This window comes from Mesoplodon mirus, assembly GCF_964341445.2.
Source record: "Mesoplodon mirus genome assembly, chromosome: 9".
In the NCBI taxonomy this organism is placed as follows: Eukaryota; Metazoa; Chordata; class Mammalia; order Artiodactyla; family Ziphiidae; genus Mesoplodon; species Mesoplodon mirus.
The window spans coordinates 23,485,514-23,509,005 of NC_138985.1; the positions used below are offsets into that span (position 1 = coordinate 23,485,514).

The 23,492-nt window shown below is 37.9% G+C and overlaps 1 protein-coding gene across 2 annotated transcripts in view; it reads right to left on the bottom strand.

Moving 5' to 3' along the window:
• PNPLA8 (patatin like domain 8, phospholipase A2) overlaps window positions 1–23,492 on the bottom strand; it is a 139,659-nt gene that overhangs the window by 24,944 nt on the left and 91,223 nt on the right. For both annotated transcript variants that reach the window (XM_082633103.1, XM_082633102.1), the window contains exons 4-6: window positions 17,418–17,569; window positions 7,316–7,410; window positions 4,260–4,431 (exon numbers count right to left, since the gene is read on the bottom strand). In XM_082633103.1, coding sequence (XP_082489229.1) covers window positions 4,260–4,431; window positions 7,316–7,410; window positions 17,418–17,569 — 419 coding nt within the window. The remainder of the gene's footprint in view (window positions 1–4,259; window positions 4,432–7,315; window positions 7,411–17,417; window positions 17,570–23,492) is intronic.

The following is a 23,492-nucleotide window of genomic DNA, read 5'->3' on the forward strand; positions in this document are numbered from 1 at the left end:
CCCTCTTGCACTGTTTTGGGGAATGTAAACTGATACAGCCACTATGGAGAACAGTACGGAGGTTCCTTGAAAAACTAAAAATAGAATTACCATATGATCCAGCAATCCCACTACTGGGCAAAAACCCAGAGAAAACCATAATTCAAAAAGGCACATGCACCCGAATGTTCATTGCAGCACTATTTACAATAGCCAGGACACATGGAAGCAACCTAAATGCCCATCAACAGACGAATGGATAAAGAAGATGTGGTATATATATACAAAGGAGTATTACTCAGCCATAAAAAGGAATGAAGTTTGGTCATTTGTAGAGACATGGATGGACCTAGAGACTGTCATACAGAGTGAAGTAAGTCAGAAAGAGAAAAACAAATATTGTATATTAAAGCATATATGTGGAACCTAGAAAAATGGTACAGATGAACCGGTTTGCAGGGCAGAAATTGAGACAACAGATGTAGAGAACAAACGTATGGACACCAAGGGGGGAAAGTGGCGGGGTGGTGGTGGTGGTGGTGTGATGAATTGGGCGATTGGAATTGACATGTATTCACTGATGTGTATAAAATGGATGACTAATAAGAACCTGCTGTATAAAAAAACAAAATAAAATTCAAAAAAAAAAAGAATAAAGCTACTATAATCATCAAAAAAATAGCATCCGTATAATAACACAAAATCATTATCACAGGAAAAAATATTAAAATGTTCTCAATAAACAATGAAAGAAAAAAAATGACAAAAAGGGCCAGGGAGTGGGCATGGTAAAGCATAACAACAAGGCCCCCACTGAATCACACTTGCTGATTTCCATACCCTTGTATACAGTCTCTTTCCACACAGACCCTGTGTTTGAGTGGCTTTGGTCAATGGGACATCAGCAAATATGCCACTAAACTGAGGCTTGGTAAGTCCTCAAGCACTGAGGCTTGCCCTAACTGGAACTCTGAGACCACCATGATGGGATGAAGCCCAGGACAAGAGAGACCAGCTGTCCCAGCCATCTCAGCTGAGCTGCCTGCTGGCTGCCAGTAACCATGAGTGAGTTTAGACAAGACCAGAAGAAATGTCCAGTCAAACCACAGAATCATGAGACTTAATTATGACCTAAAAAAAAATGTAATTAAGCCTTTGGACTAGAAAATAATATAAAGATTTACCTGATTTCAAGGTAGGAAAGACTTTCTAAATATTAAAGCAAAGTTCGAAATTAAAGGAAAAGATCTGACAAATGAAGACTTCAAACTCCTACACATTAAAAAAATGTTTTTACCTAAAAAGCATGTTTTCAATATATCAACAAACGGTTAATACATTTGCAATATAGTGAGCAATGCCCTGGTAGGAAAATGAGCAAATATTATGCTCTTGAAATTCACACACAAAAAAGAAATAAATAAAAGAACAAAAAATGTTCAAACTCATCAATAACCAAAGTGATGCAAACTGTAAACAACAGTTTAAAAATCTCTCAAACTGACAAAGTTCAAAAAATTAAAATGTTTGGTGTTCATAAGTATTTCATGAAATGGAAACACAAACTGATGTTGGTGGGTAAGCTGGGACAACTGTGTGGAAGAACAATTCAGGTATATACATCTATCTATCTAAAAAATGATTTCTTAAAACATGTATACTTTCTGACCCAAAATTTCACTCAAGAAGTTTACCTTAAATATATAACCAGAGATGTAAGATATCCACCTAAACTTTATTTTGAACAGGAAAAATATCTGAATATCTGAATATCTCTTTTTCCACTAGGGAATTTGTTAAATAAAAAATAGTACATCCATAAAATGGATAGCGAACAACCATTAAAACACATCTCAAGGGAGTTCCCTCATGGTGCAGTGGTTAAGACTCCGTGCTCCCAAGGCAGGGGGCCCAGGTTTGATCCCTGGTCAGGGAACTAGATCCCACATGCATGCTGCAACTAAGAGTTTGCATGCCACAACTAAGGAGCCTGCCTGCTGCAACTAAGGAGCCCACGTGCCGTGAGTAAAGGAGCCAGAGAGCTGCAACTAAGGAGCCTGCCTGCCGCAACTAAGACCCAACGCAACCAAAGAAAGTTAAAAAGAAAATTATCTCAAAAAATATTTAACAACATAGGAAACCAATCACGATAAAATGCTAAGTGAAAATGCAAGATACAAAACTACACGTGCATTATCATCCTAATTTTGTGAAGGGGATGAATACAAATGCACATTCACAACCTCACATACACATATACTTATTTATCTCCAAGAAATTCCAGAAAAATGTACATCACCATGTTAATAGTGCTTTTGTTCTTGGTAGGATTATAAGCTATTTTCACTGTTTTCTTTACATATTCTCTATTTCCTATATAATGATTTTTTTTTTTTTTTTTTTTTTGCGGTATGCTGGCCTCTCACTGTTGTGGCCTCTCCCATTGCGGAGCACAGACTCCGGATGCACAGACTCAGCAGCCATGGCTCACGGGCCCAGCCACTCCACGGCATGTGGGATCTTCCCGGACCGGGGCACGAACCCGTGTCCCCTACATCGGCAGATGGACTCTCAACCACTGCACTACCAGGGAAGCCCTATAATGATTATTTTTAAAAGCCATCAACATTGACCCAATAATTATGCTTCTTATAAACTGACCTACCGATACATTCTGAAGTATGGGCAGAAATGTAAATTTTCCTACCATATCATTGTTCAGGATCACAAAAAATCAGAAATAACATAAATGTCCCAAATATAAACAGTTAAGAAAATATGGCACTGCAGAATACAGTGCAGTCTTATGAAAATTTGTCAAGACATTTTCATAAAGTTGAAAAAGGGGAAAAGATAGAAAATTATAACTACAATATAATTTCCACCATATGAAACATATACGAAAATGTACACAGTCTAGGGAAAAAAAATTAGAAGAAAACATACTGCAAAGTCTACAGCTCTAAACAAGATAATGGGTGATTTTAAGTTTCTATTTTATGCTTATATTTTTAGAAGGTGAGTATAACAGCTTTGTAATATTTTGGAAGAATATGTTTAAAAATTATTAAATCTTTTAGAAGAATATTTGTTAATGACTTGAGAAAGACGAATACTACTACATCATTTTAAATAAGGCCCTTGAGAACCTGTGGATTTTGGTACTCTCAGAGGTCCTGGCACCAATCCCTCACCGATACCTAGGGGCAACTGTAAGTTAAGGAAAAACAACAGGTGCAAACATGTCCTATATACAATATGGTCTCAATTTTTTAAAAGACAATTGCAACTTTTACATGCAAATCTCAAACATGTGAACCCAAGAAAACAGTGAAAAGAATACAATTCACCAAAACAGTAGTTATCTTTAATTAGTGCGATCAATAATTTAGTATTCTTCTTTATATTTTTCTGCATTGTTCAAATATAAATCAAGACATTTTTAAGAAGAATAAGTACATGGCGTGTGCTCAGAGCAGGGGGTGTGAATAAATGGCTTGTTTACAACACATCTGACAGGAATCTGGGTTCATTAGGACAAGGGGCACAAAACTTGCGGCCTTCCTATGAACAAATACCCAACACGTGTTCCCCTGCACCTCCACGTGGCTGCTGCGCAGGACCAGTGGGACAGGGCTCAGTACTGGAAGGAAAGCTACGGTATTTAGTGGGGGAGTTTGCCACCTAGAGCCTGTCTGGTTCATGTGTGTGTGAGCCATGAGTGGTCTTATAGACATAAAGGCTTTGAACCCCTCTCTTCAAGGAAAAAAGAAAAACAGATTCCAACTATATGCCATTCTGGAAAAGGCAAAACAATGGAGACAATAAAAAGATCAATGGCTGCCAGGAGTTTGGGGGGAGAGGGGAGATGAATACATATAGTACAGAAGTCTTTATGAGCAGTGAAAATACTTTGTATGACATTATAATGATTTTATGTCATCATACTTTTGTCCAAAGCCATAGAACGTGCAACACTGTTCACTTTATAAAGTGAACCCTAAGATTAACTAGGGACTTTGGTGATTACAATGTGTCAGTGCAGTTCAGCCTTGGTTAAAAAAAAAAGTCTTAAAGAATTAACACTCGCGGTAGACATTTTTGGCTAAACTTTTGTTTTACTTTTATATATGTATACATATTATATATGTGTGTGTTTGTTGGATTGTGATGTAAAATCTACTTTTTAGATTAAAAAAATTTGCAGCCTACTGTAGTTATACTGGCAAATAAAAGCACAAATTAATCTCAAAAAAATAAAAAGAATAAGTACAACTTACTTAAGAATGTTTTCCCATGTTTGACTGTCATAAAATGCATGGCTCCAACTCATTTTGACTGTTCCAACAATGACATTTTGTGAAAACACATCTGACCCCAATTTTCGATAAAGTTCCTCACATTCATCCAGGGGCATATGAAACAATCCCAACATGAATGCTAATATAGCACCTGAAAGAAAGAATCCTTAGTTTTTATCAGCACTGCCATTATAGTACTTATAAGATCTCCTGAGTCACAGACTTGGTTAAAATTCTAGCTTTGATACTTTTTAACTGTGTCACCTGAGACAAACTACTTAACCTCCCAGAGCCCCAATTTTCTTCATCTATAAAATAAGGATAATAACAGCAACTAAAATTTACATGTTCTTATAACACTGGGATAACACACGTAAAGGGCATTACCAGGCCTCAATGAGGATTCAATAAATACTAACCACTGATGATGATGATAATTTAAAAATATATAAAAACGTGTTGTTTTGCATTAAATTAAATAATATATAATTAAGATACCGTGGTAGACAATGTCCTCTCTAACCTTAATAAATTCCTTAGTTTTAGTCAGAGAATACAGTATATTTGACAACTTACCAATTCATTAAAATGATTACTCCTTCAGGTTGGTCCTGGGAACCAATGTAATAAATAAAGACATTAGGTCTCTGGGATGTCTTTTTAAATAGCTGACTGCATACCCTAGCTGCACTTGATAGGACACACTGCCACCTAGTGTACCTAGCTGGCCTAGCCCTGAACTAAAGAGGAAAAGGGGAGAAGAACGCTTTGAGTGACAGGGAGAGGGTGGTAAGGGCGAAGACCTGTAGAGTATCACTGCTTACATTAAGATAATGAACAAAGTAAAAAACAGGAAATCACTATTATAATGTATTTTAAATATTTTATGTATTTTATTATTCTTAGTCTTATTCTAGTAAAAGATAAGTCAGCTTGTTTTAAAATACATTGTATGGCATAACTATATGATAAAAATTGTTACTTATCAATTTGCAGAAAATGTTTAATTAACACAAGAAATAACTTGTCAAAAAAATTAAGTTGCTTTTAAGAAGAGCTACTATAAAGATGAACAGATATTAAAAAACTGAATTTTATTGAATGGTTAAGGACATTACCTTTAAACTAAATATATATTTTTAACTTTATAAAAACTAATGTGCAGGGACTTCCCTGGTGGTCCAGTGGTTAAGATACCACCTTCCAATGTAGGGGACATGCGTTCGAGCCCTGGTAAGGGAACAAAGATCACACATGTTGCGGGCCAACTAAGCCTGTGTGCTCTAGAGCCCGCGTGCCACAACTAGAGAGCCTGTACACTGCAGCTACTGAGCCTGCACGCCACAACTAGAGAGAAGCCCGCATGCCACAATGAAGAGCATGCATGCCGCAACTAAGATCCCATGGGTCGCAAGTAAGACCCAATGCAGCCAAAACAAACAAACGAACACTAAATGTGCAAACAAAATTTCTACATTAGAATATACAAAATGGTTAAAAGAAAGGAAAATTATAAGCACTATATTATAAGTTAAAGTTAAAGTAAGCTAGAAGACACAATGGAAAAGATATATTGTGATAAGTGCAGAAACGTACATATTACATTAACAAATACTCTACTCGGTAGATGAATCTCTGGTTTAAAATTCTCTTCATTAAGCACCCACCTACTAAAAATGGTGCCAAAGCAAGAAGTTAGCTTGTAGATATGTTTAAAGGTTTAAATGGCTAGGACCATTCCAAAATTTAACAGAAATGGCCAGGGTAACAGCTCCGGGAAAAAATACCAAGAACACTTGCACTGTGAAGGTCTCTTTAAGAAAAATTTCCATAGTTATATCAATTGGGGATATACGTATTATTTTCCTATCCTGAGAGTCACAAGGCATTTTTAATACACTAGAAGATCTCAGAAGTCCCTCCGTAAAGAAACCTGTTTTAACTTTCTCTAACCCAACCTTTCCCAAATCTATTATCATCTTGAGGAATCATTGTTCAGTGGAACATCAAAGTAATCACCGATTCCTTATACTTGTGAATTATCCCTACAACTGCTCTCATTTAGTTTTCATAATGGAGCATCAATTCACATGCCCTTTGGGAATATCTGTCATACCTGACACAGATAATGTAGAGAAATCATTTGATTTTGTTGCTGGTAGTCTTTAGGTCTACTATTATAATTCCAAAGAATGAGAAAAAATAGAAAAGTCCATGAAGATAAACTAATGTAAAGTGAGAAATTATCAGGCCAAATAGTAAAATGTACAGCAGGGATCTGCAATGCTAACAGTCCTTGAGTGTTACCTGGGAGGTAAGCAATAGCTATAGGTACCCTGAGAGGCTTCATGTACACCCTGGAGGATGGGGGTGATGCATGGGTGAGAAAGTTGATGTAAGAAACAGAAAAACAAAACAAACAGAAAGCAAAACAAAAATTTATCTGTTGGTGAGTCAGTGAAAACTAGAAAATTATTCAGAAGCAATCATATTCTAAGTTGCCAATTTCTTCTATACAAGCATGAAACTAGAATTTTGAATGTACATCAACTAGCAATATTAAAAAGCTTTTAAAAAACATAGATTCTCACATTTATCCGTTTGGTTTCAAACAACCAGATAAAAAAAGATATAAGAAGCAATTTCCTCACAGAGGGATACCTTTCAAAAGAAAGTAAAATCGTATCCATCCTTAATGTTCCGTTTGTTCAAGCACAATTTGAGCACCTATCACTTTCCTACTTTCCTTCAGGTGACTATACCATAAGGTGATAATTCATAATTTATACTTGTCACTGTGGCTTATTTAAACCATATTAGAAAAGCATGCTAAAATCTACTTCTGAATATTAACTTATTCCCAATAAACATTTTAAAAAGTTCATTAAGCAAATCAAAGGTCTATTCATCATCAAAACATGAAACTAACATCCATCATTTCAGGAAATGACCAGGATCTTAAACTTGAGTGCTTAATATTATTTTTCATAATGCACTGCTGGGATGCACCACTTCCACACGATAATAACAATCACCTGTGCTTACACCGCAAATGTAATCAAAGAGTTGATGAATTGGCTTCTGAGTAAGTTCAACTAATTTTCGTAGGGTCTGAAGAGCAACCACACCCCTGTAGGAAAAATAAAAGGCAAAAATGAAAATTCTTGTTTTAAGGAAAGTTAAACTATTGAATAAAACAATCTTTGTTTTCCTAGCTTATATGCTAACATGAAAACCAATAATATAAATTATCATCAGTTAAAACTGACGAAGGTTTCTGGATCGCTTTTGAAAATCTGTATCTAAATAATGGTATTAAAACCTGTGTCATGGGGCTTCCCTGGTGGCGCAGTGGTTGAGAGTCTGCCTGCCGATGCAGGGGACACGGGTTCGTGCCCCGGTCCGGGAAGATCCCACATGCCGCAGAGCGGATGGGCCCGTGAGCCATGGCCGCTGAGCCTGTGCGTCCGGAGCCTGTGCTCCGCAACAGGAGGCCACGACAGTGAGAGGCCCGCGTACCGCAAAAAAAAACCAAAACCTGTGTCATGGCACCACATTTTGAATTTACACTAGTATCTCTTTAAATAAGACAACAAAGATATGGCAACGTAAAATATTTTATCAAACACTCCAACTGTGGAAATTCCTTCAAACTTCCACTCGCCAGTTTTGGGGTGCCATGTACTGGGTTTCTCCACTTAGCAATGTGGTCGGTTACCTGTGCTTCTATACGTTTCATGTATTTTACTAGTCATACTTTTAAGCTTTCTTTTATTTATTCATTTTTAAAAACTTTCAACTACCTCAAAACAAGGCTTTGCACTAAGAATGTATTCATTTATGTGCTGACTTTGTTCATTTCTGGACTCTTGCCAAAGGCAGCAAGTAGCTTCATGATGGAATGTGAAAGATGAAACAGCCTAGGAGGTGCTGGAAAATCCTTAATACTGGGGGATATACAGACATAATGAAAAGTTCTAATCCCAATACAAGGTGTGGAGCAGAGAACACAGTATTAGTGAGGCACCACAAAATAAAATTTAGAGTGTCAAATTGTGCTTTGATACTACGAGCACAAAGTTACTAGAAAACATCGTTAAGACGTTTTCATAGAAAACGAAAGATACAGATTTTGTTTTTAATTGCCAGAAGTAATGTGGATTTGAAGAGCGGTCAGAGAAGAAAAGATGGCTTATGAGGGCGATACACTGTGAATTCAATGTATTTTTAATGTGAGACATGAAGAATTAAAGATCATGCTAGATAGAATATATTTAACAGTGTGCCCTCCATTATCTTATGAAAAGGAAATAAAACATGCACATGTATATATTCAAACAGAAAAAAATATTTGAAGAAATAAATCAAAATAGCAAAAATAACCTTGGAATTGTGAGCTATGATTGTTTTGTTTGGTTTGTTTTTCTTTATATTTTTCTTTTTTTTTCCTCCCAAGTTTCACTTGTATAAGCCAGAAGGAAACTATTTTAAAATGCAGTATTTGTAAATTAATTCAGGACAAATTTAAAAATAAATATTAGTGTTAGGTTGATTCTACATGCCTAACACTCTACCAGGCTCTCGTAGACAAAAGAAATGTTAAGATATGGGTTCTTTTCTCACGAGCCTTCTTACCTTACTTCTGTCAATACCGATTTCCCATTCTGGCTGCTTTCTCATAGTCCCCTAAACCGAGGTTTCCCAACAGCAACACCACTGACATTTTGGGCCAGGTAATCTTTTGTTGTAGGGACTGTCCTAGGCATTGCAGGATATTTAGCACAACTGTCCTCTCCTCACTAAATGTAAGTAGCAATCCCCCAACTGTCACAACTGAAAATGTCTCCAGACACAGACAAATATTCTCTAGAGGGCAAAATCACCTCCAGTGCAGAATCACTGATCTAACCCCGCCTTCATCCTAACCAGCCTCTAGATTTTCCCAAATATCTTCACTCTAATTTCCTCCCTGTATGATAAATAAAACCCCTATTCTATGAAACCAAGTATTACTTACTGATCACAGATCTCTTTTCACTATATAGCTCCCTCACTCTAAACAGACATTTGAATCTTATTCCATGTTCTTATTTCAGATCTCTTCTCGACCATTATTTTTTCAAAAGCTCATAGCCATGATCACTCTTTAGAGTGTTACTGTTACTCTCTATCCCTTTACTTTGCTTTACACTTCTTCATAGCACCGATAATTACTCAATAATACATTTTTGTTTTTCTAGTTGCTGTCTCTTAAGGGAGGAGCAGACATGGCAGGGAACTGCAACACAAGCTAGAAATTTTAGGGGGAAAGGTTCATGAAATGAAGCCAAAGCATCTAACCAACAAATAAGGAACTAGACAAACTAAGACCGAATAGGAAGCATGGATGGACTGCGATTAGTAAGAAGGGAGCCTAATGGCGAAATTATCTCCTTCTGAGCTTGGCATCTGTGAGATGTAGGGAGTCAGGAAGTTACTGCCATAGGCTCCTTTTCTAACAATCACTTTATTACTAGTTGACTGATACATATGGGTAAGATAAATACAATAAAAGAAAACTAATATTACAGAACACTGCCAAGATTTTAAGAGAATCACGGTTGATAAACTGTCCTAAACTACCGAAAACGTCTGAAAAGACCAAACCAAAATATAAATACTAGGTCACATTAAAATCAGAGGAAGGGGATTTGTTCATGGCTCCTCATGGTTATAGATCCAGAAATTTAGTTCTCTTCTGATCCAGAAGAAACCCATATTAGCTGGAGAAATAAAACTGAGAGTCTGTTCGTTTTAGGACAACAGTATCCGTGTGGCTGACAGGGTCTTGGTGCTCCGGCCGGGTGTCAGGCCTGTGCCTCTGAGGTGGGAGAGCCGAGTTCAGGACATTGGTCAGCTGGAGACCTCACGGCTCAACGTAGTATCAAACGACGAAAGTTCTCCCAGAGAGCTCCATCTCAACACTAAGACCCAGCTCCACCCAACAACCAGCAAGCTACAGTGCTGGACACCCTACGCCAAACGACTACAAGACAGGAACACAACCCCACCCATTAGCAGAGAGACTGCCTAAAATCATAATAAGGTCACAGACATCCCAAAACACATCACTGGGCGTGGTCCTGCCCAGCAGAAAGACAAGACCCAGACTCATCCACCAGAACATAGGCACCAGTGCGCTCCACCAGGAAGGCTACACAACCCACTGAACCAACCTAAGCCACTTGGGGGCAGACACCAAAAACAATGGGAACTACGAACCTGCAGCCTGCGAAAAGGGGACCACAAACGCAGAAAGTTAAGCAAAATGAAAAGATACAGAAACACACAGCAGATGAAGGAGCAAGGTAAAAACAAACCAGACCAAACAAATGAAGAGGAAATAGGCAGTCTATCTGAAAAAGAATTCAGAGTAATGATACTAAAGATGATCCAAAATCTTGGAAATAGAATGGAGAAAATACAAGAAATGTATAACAAGGAACCAGAAGAACTAAAGAGGAAACAAACAACGATGAACAACACAATAAATGAAACTAAAAATTCTCTAGAAGGAATCAATAGCAGAATAACTGAGGTAGAAAAACGGAAAAGTGACCTGGAAAATAAAATACTGGAAATAACTACTGTAGACCAGAATAAAGAAAAAAGAATGAAAAGAATAGAGGACAGTCTCAGAGACCTCTGGGATAACATTAAATGCACCAACATTCAAATTACAGGGGTGTCAGAGGAAGAAGAGAAAAAGAAAGGGACTGAGAAAATATCTCAGGAGATGATAGTTGAAAACTTCCCTAATATGGGAAAGGAAATAGTCAATCAAGTCCAGGAAGCACAGAGAGTCCCATACAGGATAAATCCAAGGAAAAACACGCCAAGACACATATTAATCAAACTAAAAAAAATTAAATACAAAGAAAAAATATTAAAAGCAGCAAGTGAAGAACAACAAATAACATACAAAGGAAACCCCATAAGGTTAACAGCTGACTTTCAGCAGAAACTCTGCAACGAGAAGGGAATGGCACGACATATTTTAAGTGATGAAAGGGAAAAACCTACAACCAAGATTACTCTACCCAGCAAGGATCTCATTCAGATTTAACAGAGAAATTAAAACCTTTACAGACAAGCAAAAGCTAAGAGAATTCAGCACCACCAAACCAGCTTTACAACAAACGCTAAAGGAACTTCCGTAGGCTGGAAACACAAGAGAAGGAAAAGACCTACAATAATAAACCCAAAACAAGTAACAAAATGTTAACAGGCACATACATATTGATAATTACCTTAAATGTAAATGGATTAAATGCTCCAACCAAAAGACACAGGCTGGCTGAATGGATACAAAAACAAGACCCATATATATGCTGTCTACAAGAGACCCACTTCAGATCTAGGGACACATACAGACTGAAAGTGAGGGATGGAAAAAGATATTCCATGCAAATGGAAATGAAAAGAAAGCTGGAGCAAAAATTCTCCTATCAGACAAAACAGACTTTAAAATAAAGACTATAACAAGAGACAAAGAAGAACACTACATAAAGATCAAGGGATCAAACCAAGAAGAAGATATAACAATTGTAAGTATTTATGCACCAAACATAGGAGCACCTCAATACATAAGGCAAATGCTAACAGCCATAAAAGGGGAAATCAACAGTAACACAATTATGGTAGCAGACTTTAACAACCCACTTTCACCAATGGACAGATCATCCAAAATGAAAATAAATAAGGAAACACAAGCTTTAAATGATACATTAAACAAGATGGACTTAATCGATATTTATAGGACATTCCATCCAAAAACAACAGAATACATTTTCTTCTCAAGTGCTCATGGAACATTCTCCAGGATAGATCATATCTTGGGTCACAAATCAAGCCTTGGTAAATTTAAGAAAATTGAAATCGTATCAAGTGTCTTTTCCGACCACAACGTTATGAGACTAGATATCTACAGGAAAAAAATCTGTAAAAAATACAAACACATGGAGGCTAAACAATATACTACTAAATAACCAAGCGATCACTGAAGAAATCAAAGAGGAAATCAAAAAATACCTAGAAACAAACGACAATGAAAACACGATGACCCAAAACGTATGGGATGCAACAAAAGCAGTTCTAAGAAGGAAGTTTATAGCAATACAATCCCACCTCAGGAAACAAGAAACATCTCAAATAAACAACCTAATCTTACACCTAAAGCAATTAGAGAAAGAAGAACAAAAAAACCCCAAAGTTAGCAGAAGGAAAGAAGTTATAAAGATCAGAGCAGAAATAAATGAAAATGAAGGAAACAATACCAAAGATCAATAAAACTAAAAGCTGGTTCTTTGAGAAGATGAACAAAATTGATAAACCGGGGCTTCCCTGGTGGCACAGTGGTTGAGAGTTCGCCTGCTGATGCAGGGGACGCAGGTTCCTGCCCCGGTCCGGGAGGATCCCGCATGCCGCGGAGCGGCTGGGCCCATGAGCCACGGCCACTGAGCCTGCACGTATGGAGCCTATGCTCCGCAACGGGAGGGGCCACAGCAGCGAGAGACCCATGTACAGCAAAAAAAAAAAAAAAAAAAAAAAAAGATAAACCATTAGCCAGACTCATCAAGAAAAAAAGGGAGAAGACTCAAATCAATAGAATTAGAAATGAAAAAGGAGAAGTAACAACTGACACTGCAGAAATACAAAGGATCCTGAGAGATTACTACAAGCAACTACGCGCCAATAAAATGGACAACCTGGAAGAAATGGACAAATTCTTAGAAAAGCACAACCTTCCAAGACTAAACCAGGAAGAAACAGAAAATATAAACAGGCACTAAAACTGAGACTGTGATTAAAAATCTTCCAACAAACAAAAGACCAGGACCAGATGGCTTCACAGGCGAATTCTATCAAACCTTTACAGAAGAGCTAACACCTATCCTTCTCAAACTCTTCCAAAATATAGCAGAGGGAGGAACACTCCCAAACTCATTCTACAAGGCCACCATCACACTGATACCAAAACCAGACAAAGATGTCACAAAGAAAGAAAACTACAGGCCAATATCACTGATGTGCATAGATACAAAAATCCTCAACAAAATACTAGCAAACAGAATCCAACAGTACATTAAAAGGATCATACACCATGATCAAGTGGGGTTTATCCCAGAAATGCAAGGATTCTTCAATATACGCAAATCAATCAATGTGACAAACCATATTAACAAACTGAAGGAGAAAAAACATGATCACCTCAATAGATGCAGAAAAAGCTTTTGACAAAATTCAACACCAATTTATGATAAAAACCCTCCAGAAAGTAGGCATAGAGGGAACTTACCTCAACATAATAAAGACCATATATGACAAACCCACAGCCAACACTGTTCTCAATGGTGAAAAACTGAAACCATTTCCTCTAAGATCAGGAACAAGACAAGGTTGTCCACTCTCACCACTATTATTCAACATAGTTTTGGAAGTTTTAGACACAGCAATCAGGGAAGAAAAAGAAATAAAAGGAATACAAATCGGAAAAGAAGAAGTAAAGCTGTCACTCTTTGCACATGACATGATACTATACACAGAGAATCCTAAAGATGCTACCAGAAAACTACTAGAGCTATTCAACAAATTTGGTAAAGTAGTAGGATACAAAATTAATGCACAGAAATCTCTTGTATTCCTATACACTAATGATGAAAAATATGAAAGAGGAATTATGCAAACACTCTCATTTGCCACTGCAACAAAAAAAATAAAATACCTAGGAATAAACCTACCTAAGGAGACAAAAGACCTGTATGCAGAAAACCATAAGACACTGATTAAAGAAATTAAAGATAATACCAACAGATGGAGAGATATACCATGTTCTTGGATTGGAAGAATCAACATCGTGAAAATGACTATACTACCCAAAGCAATCTACAGATTCAATGCAATCCTTATCAAAGTACCAATGGCATTTTTCACAGAACTAGAACAAGAAATTTCACAATTTGTATGGAAACAAAAAAGACCCGGAAGAGCCAAAGCAATACTGAGAAAGAAAAATGGAGCTGGAGGAATCAGGCTCCTGGACATCAGACTATACTACAAAGCTACAGTAATCAAGACAGTATGGTACTCGCACAAAAACAGAAATATAGATCAATGGAACAGGATAAAAAGCCCAGAGATAAACCCACCATAAAAATATGGTCACTTTATTTTTGACAAAGGAGCCAAGAATACATAATGGAGAAAAGACAGCCTCTTCAATAAGTGGTGCTGGGAAAACTGGACAGCTACATGTAGAAGAATGAAATTAGAACACTCCCTAACACCATACACAAAAATAAACTCAAAATGGAGTAAAGACCTAAATGTAAGGCCAGACACTAGAAAACTCTTAGAGGAAAACATAGGCAGAACACTTTATGACGTAAATCACAGCAAGATCTTTTTTGACCCACCTCCTAGAGAAATGGAAATAAAAACAAAAATAAACAAATGGGACCTAATGAAACTTAAAAGCTTTTGCACAGAAAAGGAAACCATAAACAAGAAGAAAAGACAGGGGCTTCCCTGGTGGCGCAGTGGTTGAGAGTCTGCCTGCCGATGCAGGGGACACGGGTTCGTGCCCCGGTCCGGGAAGATCCCACATGCCGCGGAGCAGCTGGGCCCGTGAGCCATGGCTGCTGAGCCTGCGTGTCCGGAGCCTGTGCTCTGCAACGGGAGAGGCCACAACAGTGAGAGGCCCACATACCGCAAAAAAAAAAAAAAAAAAGAAGAAGAAAAGACAACCCTCAGTATAGGAGAAAATATTTGCAAATGAAGCAACTGATAAGCAGCTCATACAGCTCAATAGCAAAAAAACAAAAAACCCAATCCAAAAATGGGCAGAAGACCTAAATAGACATTTCTCCAAGGAAGATATACAGATTGCCAATAAACACATGAAAGGATGCTCAACATCACTAATCATTAGAGAAATGCAAATCAAACCTATAATGAGGTAACACCACACACCAGTCAGAATGGCCATTATCAAAAACTCTACAAACAATAAATGCTGGAGAGGGTGTGGAGGAAAGGGAACCCTCTTGCACTGTTGGTAGGAATGTAAATTAATACAGCCACTATGGAGAACAGTATGGAGGTTCTTTGAAAAACTATATATAGAACTACCATATGACCCAGCAATCCCACTACTGGGCATATACCCTGAAAAAAACATAGTTCAAAGAGTCATGTACCACAGTGTTCATTACAGCACTATTTACAATAGCCTGGACATGGAACCAACCTAAATGTCCATTGACAGATGAATGGATAAAGAAGATGTGGCACATATATACAATGGAATGTTACTCAGCCATAAAAAGAAATGAAATTGAATTATTTGTAGTGAGGTGGATGGACCTAGAGTCTGTCATACAGATTGAAGTAAGTCAGAAAGAGAAAAACAAATACCGTATGCTAACACATATATATGGAATCTAAAAAAAAAAAAAAAAAAAGGTTCTAAAGAACCTAGGGGCAGGACAGGAATAAAGACGCAGATGTAGAGAATGGACTTGAGGACATGGGGAGTGGGAAGGGTAAGCTGGGATGAAGTGAGAGAGTGGCATGGACATATATACACTACCACATGTAAAATAGATAGCTAGTGGGAAGCAGCTGCATAGCACAGGGAGATCAGCTTGGTGCTTTGTGACCACCTAGAGGGGTGGGATAGGGAGGGTGCCAGGGAGACACAAGAGGTTGGAGATATGGGGATGTATGTATATGTATAGTTGATTCACTGTTATATAGCAGAAGCTAACACACCATTGTAAAGTAATTATACTCCAATAAAGATATTAAGAAAAAAACAAACAAACAAAGGAAATTCAGGTACATGTTCAAAATAAGGTCTTAGACTTATAAGTTAATAAATTAAGAAAAACGATTTCATGTTTTATTTTAAAAATTTGACTTTATAATGATATAAATACACTGAATCAGCTTAAAAAATTCCTACAACTGAACTAGATGTATAGTTTTTTTTTGAAGTGTAATTGCATATGACATTGTGTTAGTTTCATGTGTACAACATAAGGGTTCAACATTTGTATGCATTGCAAAATGATCAGTCCAATAAGCCTATTAACCATCTATCACTATAAGTCATAACGTTTTTTTCCTGTCATGACAACATTCAAGATTTACTTTTTATAGCAACTTTCAAATTTGCAATACAATATTATTGACTATAGTCCCTATGCTGTACATTACATCTGCATGACTTACTTATTTTATAACTGGAAATCTGTACCTTTTGACCCCCTTCCCCATTCCGCCCACCCTCCAATCCCCCTTCCAACTGAAAACCACCAATATGTTCTCTGTATCTTTGAGGTTTATCTTGTTTTGTTTGCTTTGTTTCTTAGATTCCACATATGAGTGAAATCATATGGTATTTGTCTTTCCCTGTCTGACTTACTTCACTTAGCACAATAACCTCAAGTTCCACCCATGCTGTCGCAAATGGCAAGATTTCATTCTTTTTTATGGCTGAGTATTATTTCTGTGTGTAGTACCTATATGTGTGTGTGTGTGTATACTTATCCCTCACATATTCTTTATCCATTACATATTTATCCATTCATCCGTGAGTGGACACAGATTGTTTCTATATCACGGTTATTGTAAATAATGCTGCAGTACACTAGAGGTACGTTTATCTTTTCAAATTAGTGTTTTGTTTTCTCTGGATAAACACCCAGAAGTGAAATTGTTGGATAATATTGTAGTTCTATTTTTAATATTTAGGATCTATAGTTTTAAAAAACCAATTTTTCTAACAGACTCACAAACATACAGAACAGTCTTGCAGTTGCCAAGGGGGAGGGGGTTGGGGGAGGATGGAGTGGGAGGCTGGGGTTAGCAGATGTGAGCTTTCATATATAAAATGGATAAACAACAAGGTCCTACTGTATAGCACAGAGAACTATATTCAATATCTTTGATAAACCATAATGGAAAAGAATATATAAAAAAAGAATATGTGTATAACTGAATCACTTTGCTCTTCAACAGAAATTAACGCAACATTGCAAATCAATTATACTTCAATAAAAAAAAGTTTTTTTAAAATCATTTTTCTAGCCTTACCTTGTTCCTCCACCATCAATTGTGAGAATCCGGATTCCTCTTCCTTTCACTGGATCCACGTAGCCAATTAAGGCCAAAATTTCTCTGACTGCAGCCTGAAGAGTTTCATCCTTAGCTTGTCTCAATCGTAGTAAATATGGAATAATTCTTTCCTATATTGAGAGAAAAGATATTTTGTTGCTTTTGTCAAATCAAGAGTGAAGATGTAAGATTACTTTTAACCAACACATACAGATCATCATAGGATAATATCTTTACGATCTTAGAACAGGCAAAGATTTCTTAAATAGGACACAAAGTGCTAACCATAAAGGAAAATATTTATAAACTGGACTATATTAAAATTAAGAATATCTATTCATTGGGACTTTCCTGGTGATCCAGTGGTTAAGACTCTGCGCTTCCACTGCAGGGGGCATGGGTTCCATCACTAGTCAGGGAACCAAGATACCACATGCTGTGCAATGTGGCCAGGAAAAAAAAAAAAAAAAGAATATCTACTTGTCAAAAACGATTAGAAAGAGTGAAACGGTAACCCACAGCCTGGGAGAATATATTTATCAGACATATATATGTGTGTGTATATATATATACATATATATATATATATATATATAATATGTACATGTTACAATACATATAAAAAGACCTACATCCATAATATATAAAGAAATTCAACAAATCAGTAAGAAAAAGCTGGTCAACCCAATAGAAAAACGAGCAAGACCTGGAATAGGCACTTCATGAGGGCAGTATACAAAAGGCCAGTAAACACTGGAAAAATGCTGAACTTCATAGTTACCAGAGAAATACAAATGAAAGCCACAATTTAACATCACTAAACATCTAACAAAATGGCTAAAATAAAAAAATAATGATATAAAACACTGGAGAGGAAATAACACAACCAGGAAGCTCATACAGTTCTGGTGAAAGTATCAACTGGTATAAGCACTTTGGAAAACCATTTGGCAGTATGCACTAAAGATGATAATAGGCATACTCTATAACCAGGACTACTACTCATTGATATATATCCCAAAGAAATGAAAACTTACGTTTTCCAAAAGATACATCTGAGAAGCACTATTCCTAAATATTCCCAAACTGGAAACTATCCAAATGTCCATCAGTAGTAAAATGGATAAATACATTGCACTATATTCATACAATAGAACACATAACAATGAGAATGAATGTTCCTTAACTACACCCATCAATATAGAAGGTTCTCACAAACATAATGTTGAGTGGGGAAAAAAAAAAGACATAAAAGAGCACATGTTGTATCATTCCATTTATATAACACACAGGAAGAGGTACAACTAATGCACACTACTAGAAAATAGGGCAATCTTTTTAAAGTTAATGACTGGAAGGGGGCATAAAGGGGTTTTTGGAGTGCTTTGGGTAACATTCTGTTTCCCAATTGGATGGTTGTTATACAGATGTGTTCAATTTTTTTAAATTCATGGAGCTGTATACTTATAGTATGTATATTTCCTTTTTTTCAAATTTTTATTTATTTTATTTTATTTATTTTATTTTTGGCTGTGTTGGGTCTTCGTTGCTGCGTGCAGGTTTTTCTCTGGTTGCAGTGAGCAGGGGCTACTTTTCATTGCGGTGCACGGGCTTCTCACTGCTACGGCTTCTCTTGTTGTGGAGCGCGGACCTTAGGCGTGCAGGCTTCAGTAGTTGTGGCACACGGGCTCAGTAGTCATGGCTCACGGGCTCTAGAGCGCAGGCTCAGTAGTTGTGGCACACGGGCTTAGCTGCTCCGCAGCATGTGGGATCTTCCTGGACCAGGGCTCGACCCTGTGTCCCCTGCATTGGCAGGCGATTCTTAACCACCGTACCACCAGGGAAGCCCTATATTTTCTACATATAATGTTTTTTTAAAAAGTTTAAAAGAAAAGAAACATGAATCAGCTTGAAGGGACTCCTATTAGTCAAAGTTAAGACAACAAATTCAGCATTTAGAAAAAAGGGAGGTGGGGAAACATTACAGAAACACCATTTATGAAAAACTATGAGGGCATAAATGATAATAAAAAGAAAAAAATGCCAAAAATTCATCTCACTGTTGAGGCAGATTTCAAAGCAACTCTTCAAGTTGGAGGTGTGGGGAGATGCAGAGTTTGCATCTCCCAACAACTAGAGCACCTGCCGGACACTGGTGGGGGACCCCAACGTCCAAGGAGATGGGAAGAACCCCCAAGCGAACAAGTAGGATGGGGGGGGACTGAGGCGGGAAGAGAAGTGGAGGCCAGACAGGAACAGCGCCTCTCAGGGGTGGCTGAGAGGTGGGAGGGGTTCCCAGGCCTGGAGGGACCCTCAGGGCCTTGGATCAGGGTGGAGCAAGCCCAGCGTTTCTCCTGCCCAAATGGCTGGGGAAGTCTGCCCTCAGAGGTCCTACGCCCCTCAGTGGTCCCCTCCAGGACGGGTTGGTCCTGGGGGCATAGGAGGGAGGCCGGGACAGAACAGGAAAGGCAGGCAGAACCGGCCCTCCAGGACCAGAAGAGAGGGAAAGGAGCAGAGGGTGTCTGCCCTGTCCACTCAAGCCCAGGAAGCCTGCTGGGCTCCCAGGTGGGTCCTCCGCCCTCTGAGACCACAGGCGGGAGGCACACCTAAGCCCCTCCTGTTCTGTTGAGCTTAAGCTCCCCCCTACGTCCCCCTACCCCAGGCCTTTTCCAGCCCTGTGGGTCTTAAACATAGGTCCCACACACTGCCCAAACCTCACCCTTGCTTAGGCCCTGCCCTCCACAGCCAAGGTCTTTTCCACCTTTTTACCTCCTCCTTTTTTTTGTTTCATCTGTAGTTTTATTTTTATATTTTTTCTAACACTGCTGTTAGTTTCCTAGTCTAATATTATTTTTTACTTTGTTATTGTTCACCTTTTTTTTTTTTGCCACCCCACGCAGCTTGTGGGATCTTGGCTTACGAGCCGGGGATCAGGGTGAAGCTCCTGTGGTGGGAGCTCTGAGTCTGAACCAGTGGACTAACAGAGAACCTCAGACATCAGGGAATATTCATCGGAGTGAGGTCTCCAAGAGGTCCTCATCTCAGCACCAAGGCACAGCTCTACCCTACAGCCTATAAACTCCAGTGTTGGAAGTCTCAAGCCAAACAACCAGTAAGTAAGGAACACAATCCCACTCATATAAAAAATGAAAAGAAAAAAACGAGACAGCAAAAAAATGTTACAGATGAAGAAGCAAGGTAAAAACCTACAAGACCAAATAAATGAAGAGGAAACAGGCAATCTACCTGAAAAAGAATTCAGATAATGATAGTAAAGATGATCCAGAAAGATGGATGATCCAGATAGATCCAGAATCTCAGAAATAGAATGGAGGCACAGACTGAGAAAATACAAGAAATGTTTAAGAAAGATCTAGCAGAACTAAAGAACAAACAAACAGTGATGAACAGCACGATTACTGAAATGAAAAATACACTAGAGGAAAACAATACTGGAAAAACGGAGGCAGAAAAACGACTAAGTGAGCTGGAAGACAAAATGGTAAAAATAACTGCCAAGGAGCAGAATAAAGAAAAATGAATGAAAAGAACTGAAGACAACCTCAGAGATCTCTGGGACAACACTAAATGCACCAACATTCGAATTATAGGGGTCCCAGAAGAAGAAGAGAAAAAGAAAGGGTCTGACACAATATTTGAAGAGATTATACTGGAAAACTTCCCTAACATCGGAAAGGAAATAGTCCAGGAAGCACAGAGGGTCCCATACAGGATAAACCCTAGGAGAAACACACCAAGACACACATTAATCAAACTAACAAAAATCAAATTCAAAGAAAAAATATTAAAAGCATCAAAGGAAAAACAAAAAACAACATACAAAGGAATACCCATAAGGTTATCAGCTGATTTTTTCAGCAGAAACTCTGCAGGCCAGAAGAGAGTGTCAGGATATATTTAAAGTGAGGAAGAAGAAAAACCTATAACCAAGATTATTCTACCCAGCAAGGATCTCATTCAGATTTGACAGGGAAATCAAAAGCTTTTCACACAAGCAAATGCTAAGATAATTCAGAATTCCACCAAACCAGCTTTATGACAAATGATAAAGAAACTTCTCTAGTCAGGATACACAAGAGAAGAAAAAGACCCACAAAAACAAACACAAAACAATTAAGAAAATGGTAATAGGAACATATATATTGATAATAACTTTGAATGCACATAGATTGTATTCCCCAACCAAAAGACACAGAGTGGCTAAATGGATAAAAAAACAAGACCCATATACATGCTGTCTACAAGAGACCCACTTCAGACCTAGGGACACATACAGACTGAAAGTGAAGGGATGGAAAGAGACATTCCATGCAAATGTAAATCAAAAGAAAGCTGGAGTAGCGATACTCGCATCAGGTAAAACAGACTTTAAAATAAAGACTGTTACAAGAAATAAGGAAGGACACTACATAATGATCAAGAGATCAATCCAAGAAGATATAACAATTATAAATGTTCATTCACCCAACAGGGGAGCACCTCAATACATAAGGCAAATGATAACAACCATGAAAGGGGAAATTGACAGTAACACAATAATAGTAGGGGACTTTAACATCCCTCTAACACCAATGGACAGATCATCCAAACAGAAAATAAGGAAACAGAGCTTTAAATGACACAACAGACCAGATAGATTTAATTGATATTTATAGAACATTCCACCCAGAAGTGGCAAAGTACACTTTTTTCTCTAGTGCACACAGAACATTCTCCAGGACAGATTACATCTTGGGTCATAAATCAAGCCTTAGAAAATTTAAGAAAACTGAAATCGTATCAAGCATCTTTTCTGACCACAACGCTATGACATTGGAAATCAATTACAGGAAAAAAACTGTAAAAAACACAAATACATGGAGGCTAAACACTGCGCGGCTAAACACTGCACTACTAAACACTGAAGAAATCAAAGAAGACATAAAAAAATACACAGAAACAAATGGTAACGAAAACACAACAACCCAAAACCTATGGGACGCAGCAAGGGAAGGTTAAGAGGGAAGGTTATAGCAATGCAATCTCACCTCCAGAAACAAGAAAAATCTCAAATAAACAATCTAACCCTACACTTAAAGCAAGTAGAGAAAGAAGAACAAAGAAAACCCAAAGTCAGTGGAAGGAAAGAAATCATAAAGATCAGAGCAGAAATAAATGAAATAGACATGAAGAAAACAATAGCAAAGATCAATAAAACGAAGAGCTGGTTCTTTGAGAAGATAAACAAATTGATAAACCCTTAGCCAGACTCATCAAGAAAAAAAGGGAGAGGATGCAAATGAATAGAATTAGACATGAAGAAGGAGAAATCACAACTGACACCGCAGAAATACAAAGGATTATAAGAGATTACTACAAACAACTATATGCCAAAAAAATGGACAACCACGAAGAAATGGATAAATTCTTGGAAAGGTACAATTTTCTAAGACTGAATCAGGAAGAATTAGAAAATATAAACAGACCTGTCACAAGTAATGAAACGGAAACTGTAATTAAAAATCTTCCAACAGGGACCTCCCTGGTAGCGCAGTGGTTAAGAATCTGCCTGCCAATGCAGGGGACACAGGTTCAAGCCCTGGTCCGGAAAGACCCCACATGCTGTGGAGCAACTAAGCCCATGCACCACAAATACTGAAGCCCGCTTGCCTAGAGCCCATGAGCCACAACTACTGAAGTCCACACCTAGAGCCTGTGCTCCACAACAAGAGAAGCCACTGCAATGAGAAGCCTGCACACTGCAAGCAAGAGTAGCCCCCACTTGCTGCAACCAGAGAAAGCCCAAGCACAGCAACGAAGACCCAACACAGCCAAAATAAATAAATAAATAGATTAATTAATTAAAAAAAGAAATCTTCCAACAAACTAAAGTCCAGGACTAGATGGCTTCACAGGCGAATTCTATAAAACATTTAGAGAAGAGCTAACACCCATACTTCTCAAACTCTTCCAAAAAATAGCACAGGGAGGAACACTCCCAAATTCATTCTACAAAGCCACCATCACCCTGATACCAAAACCAGAAAAAGATGT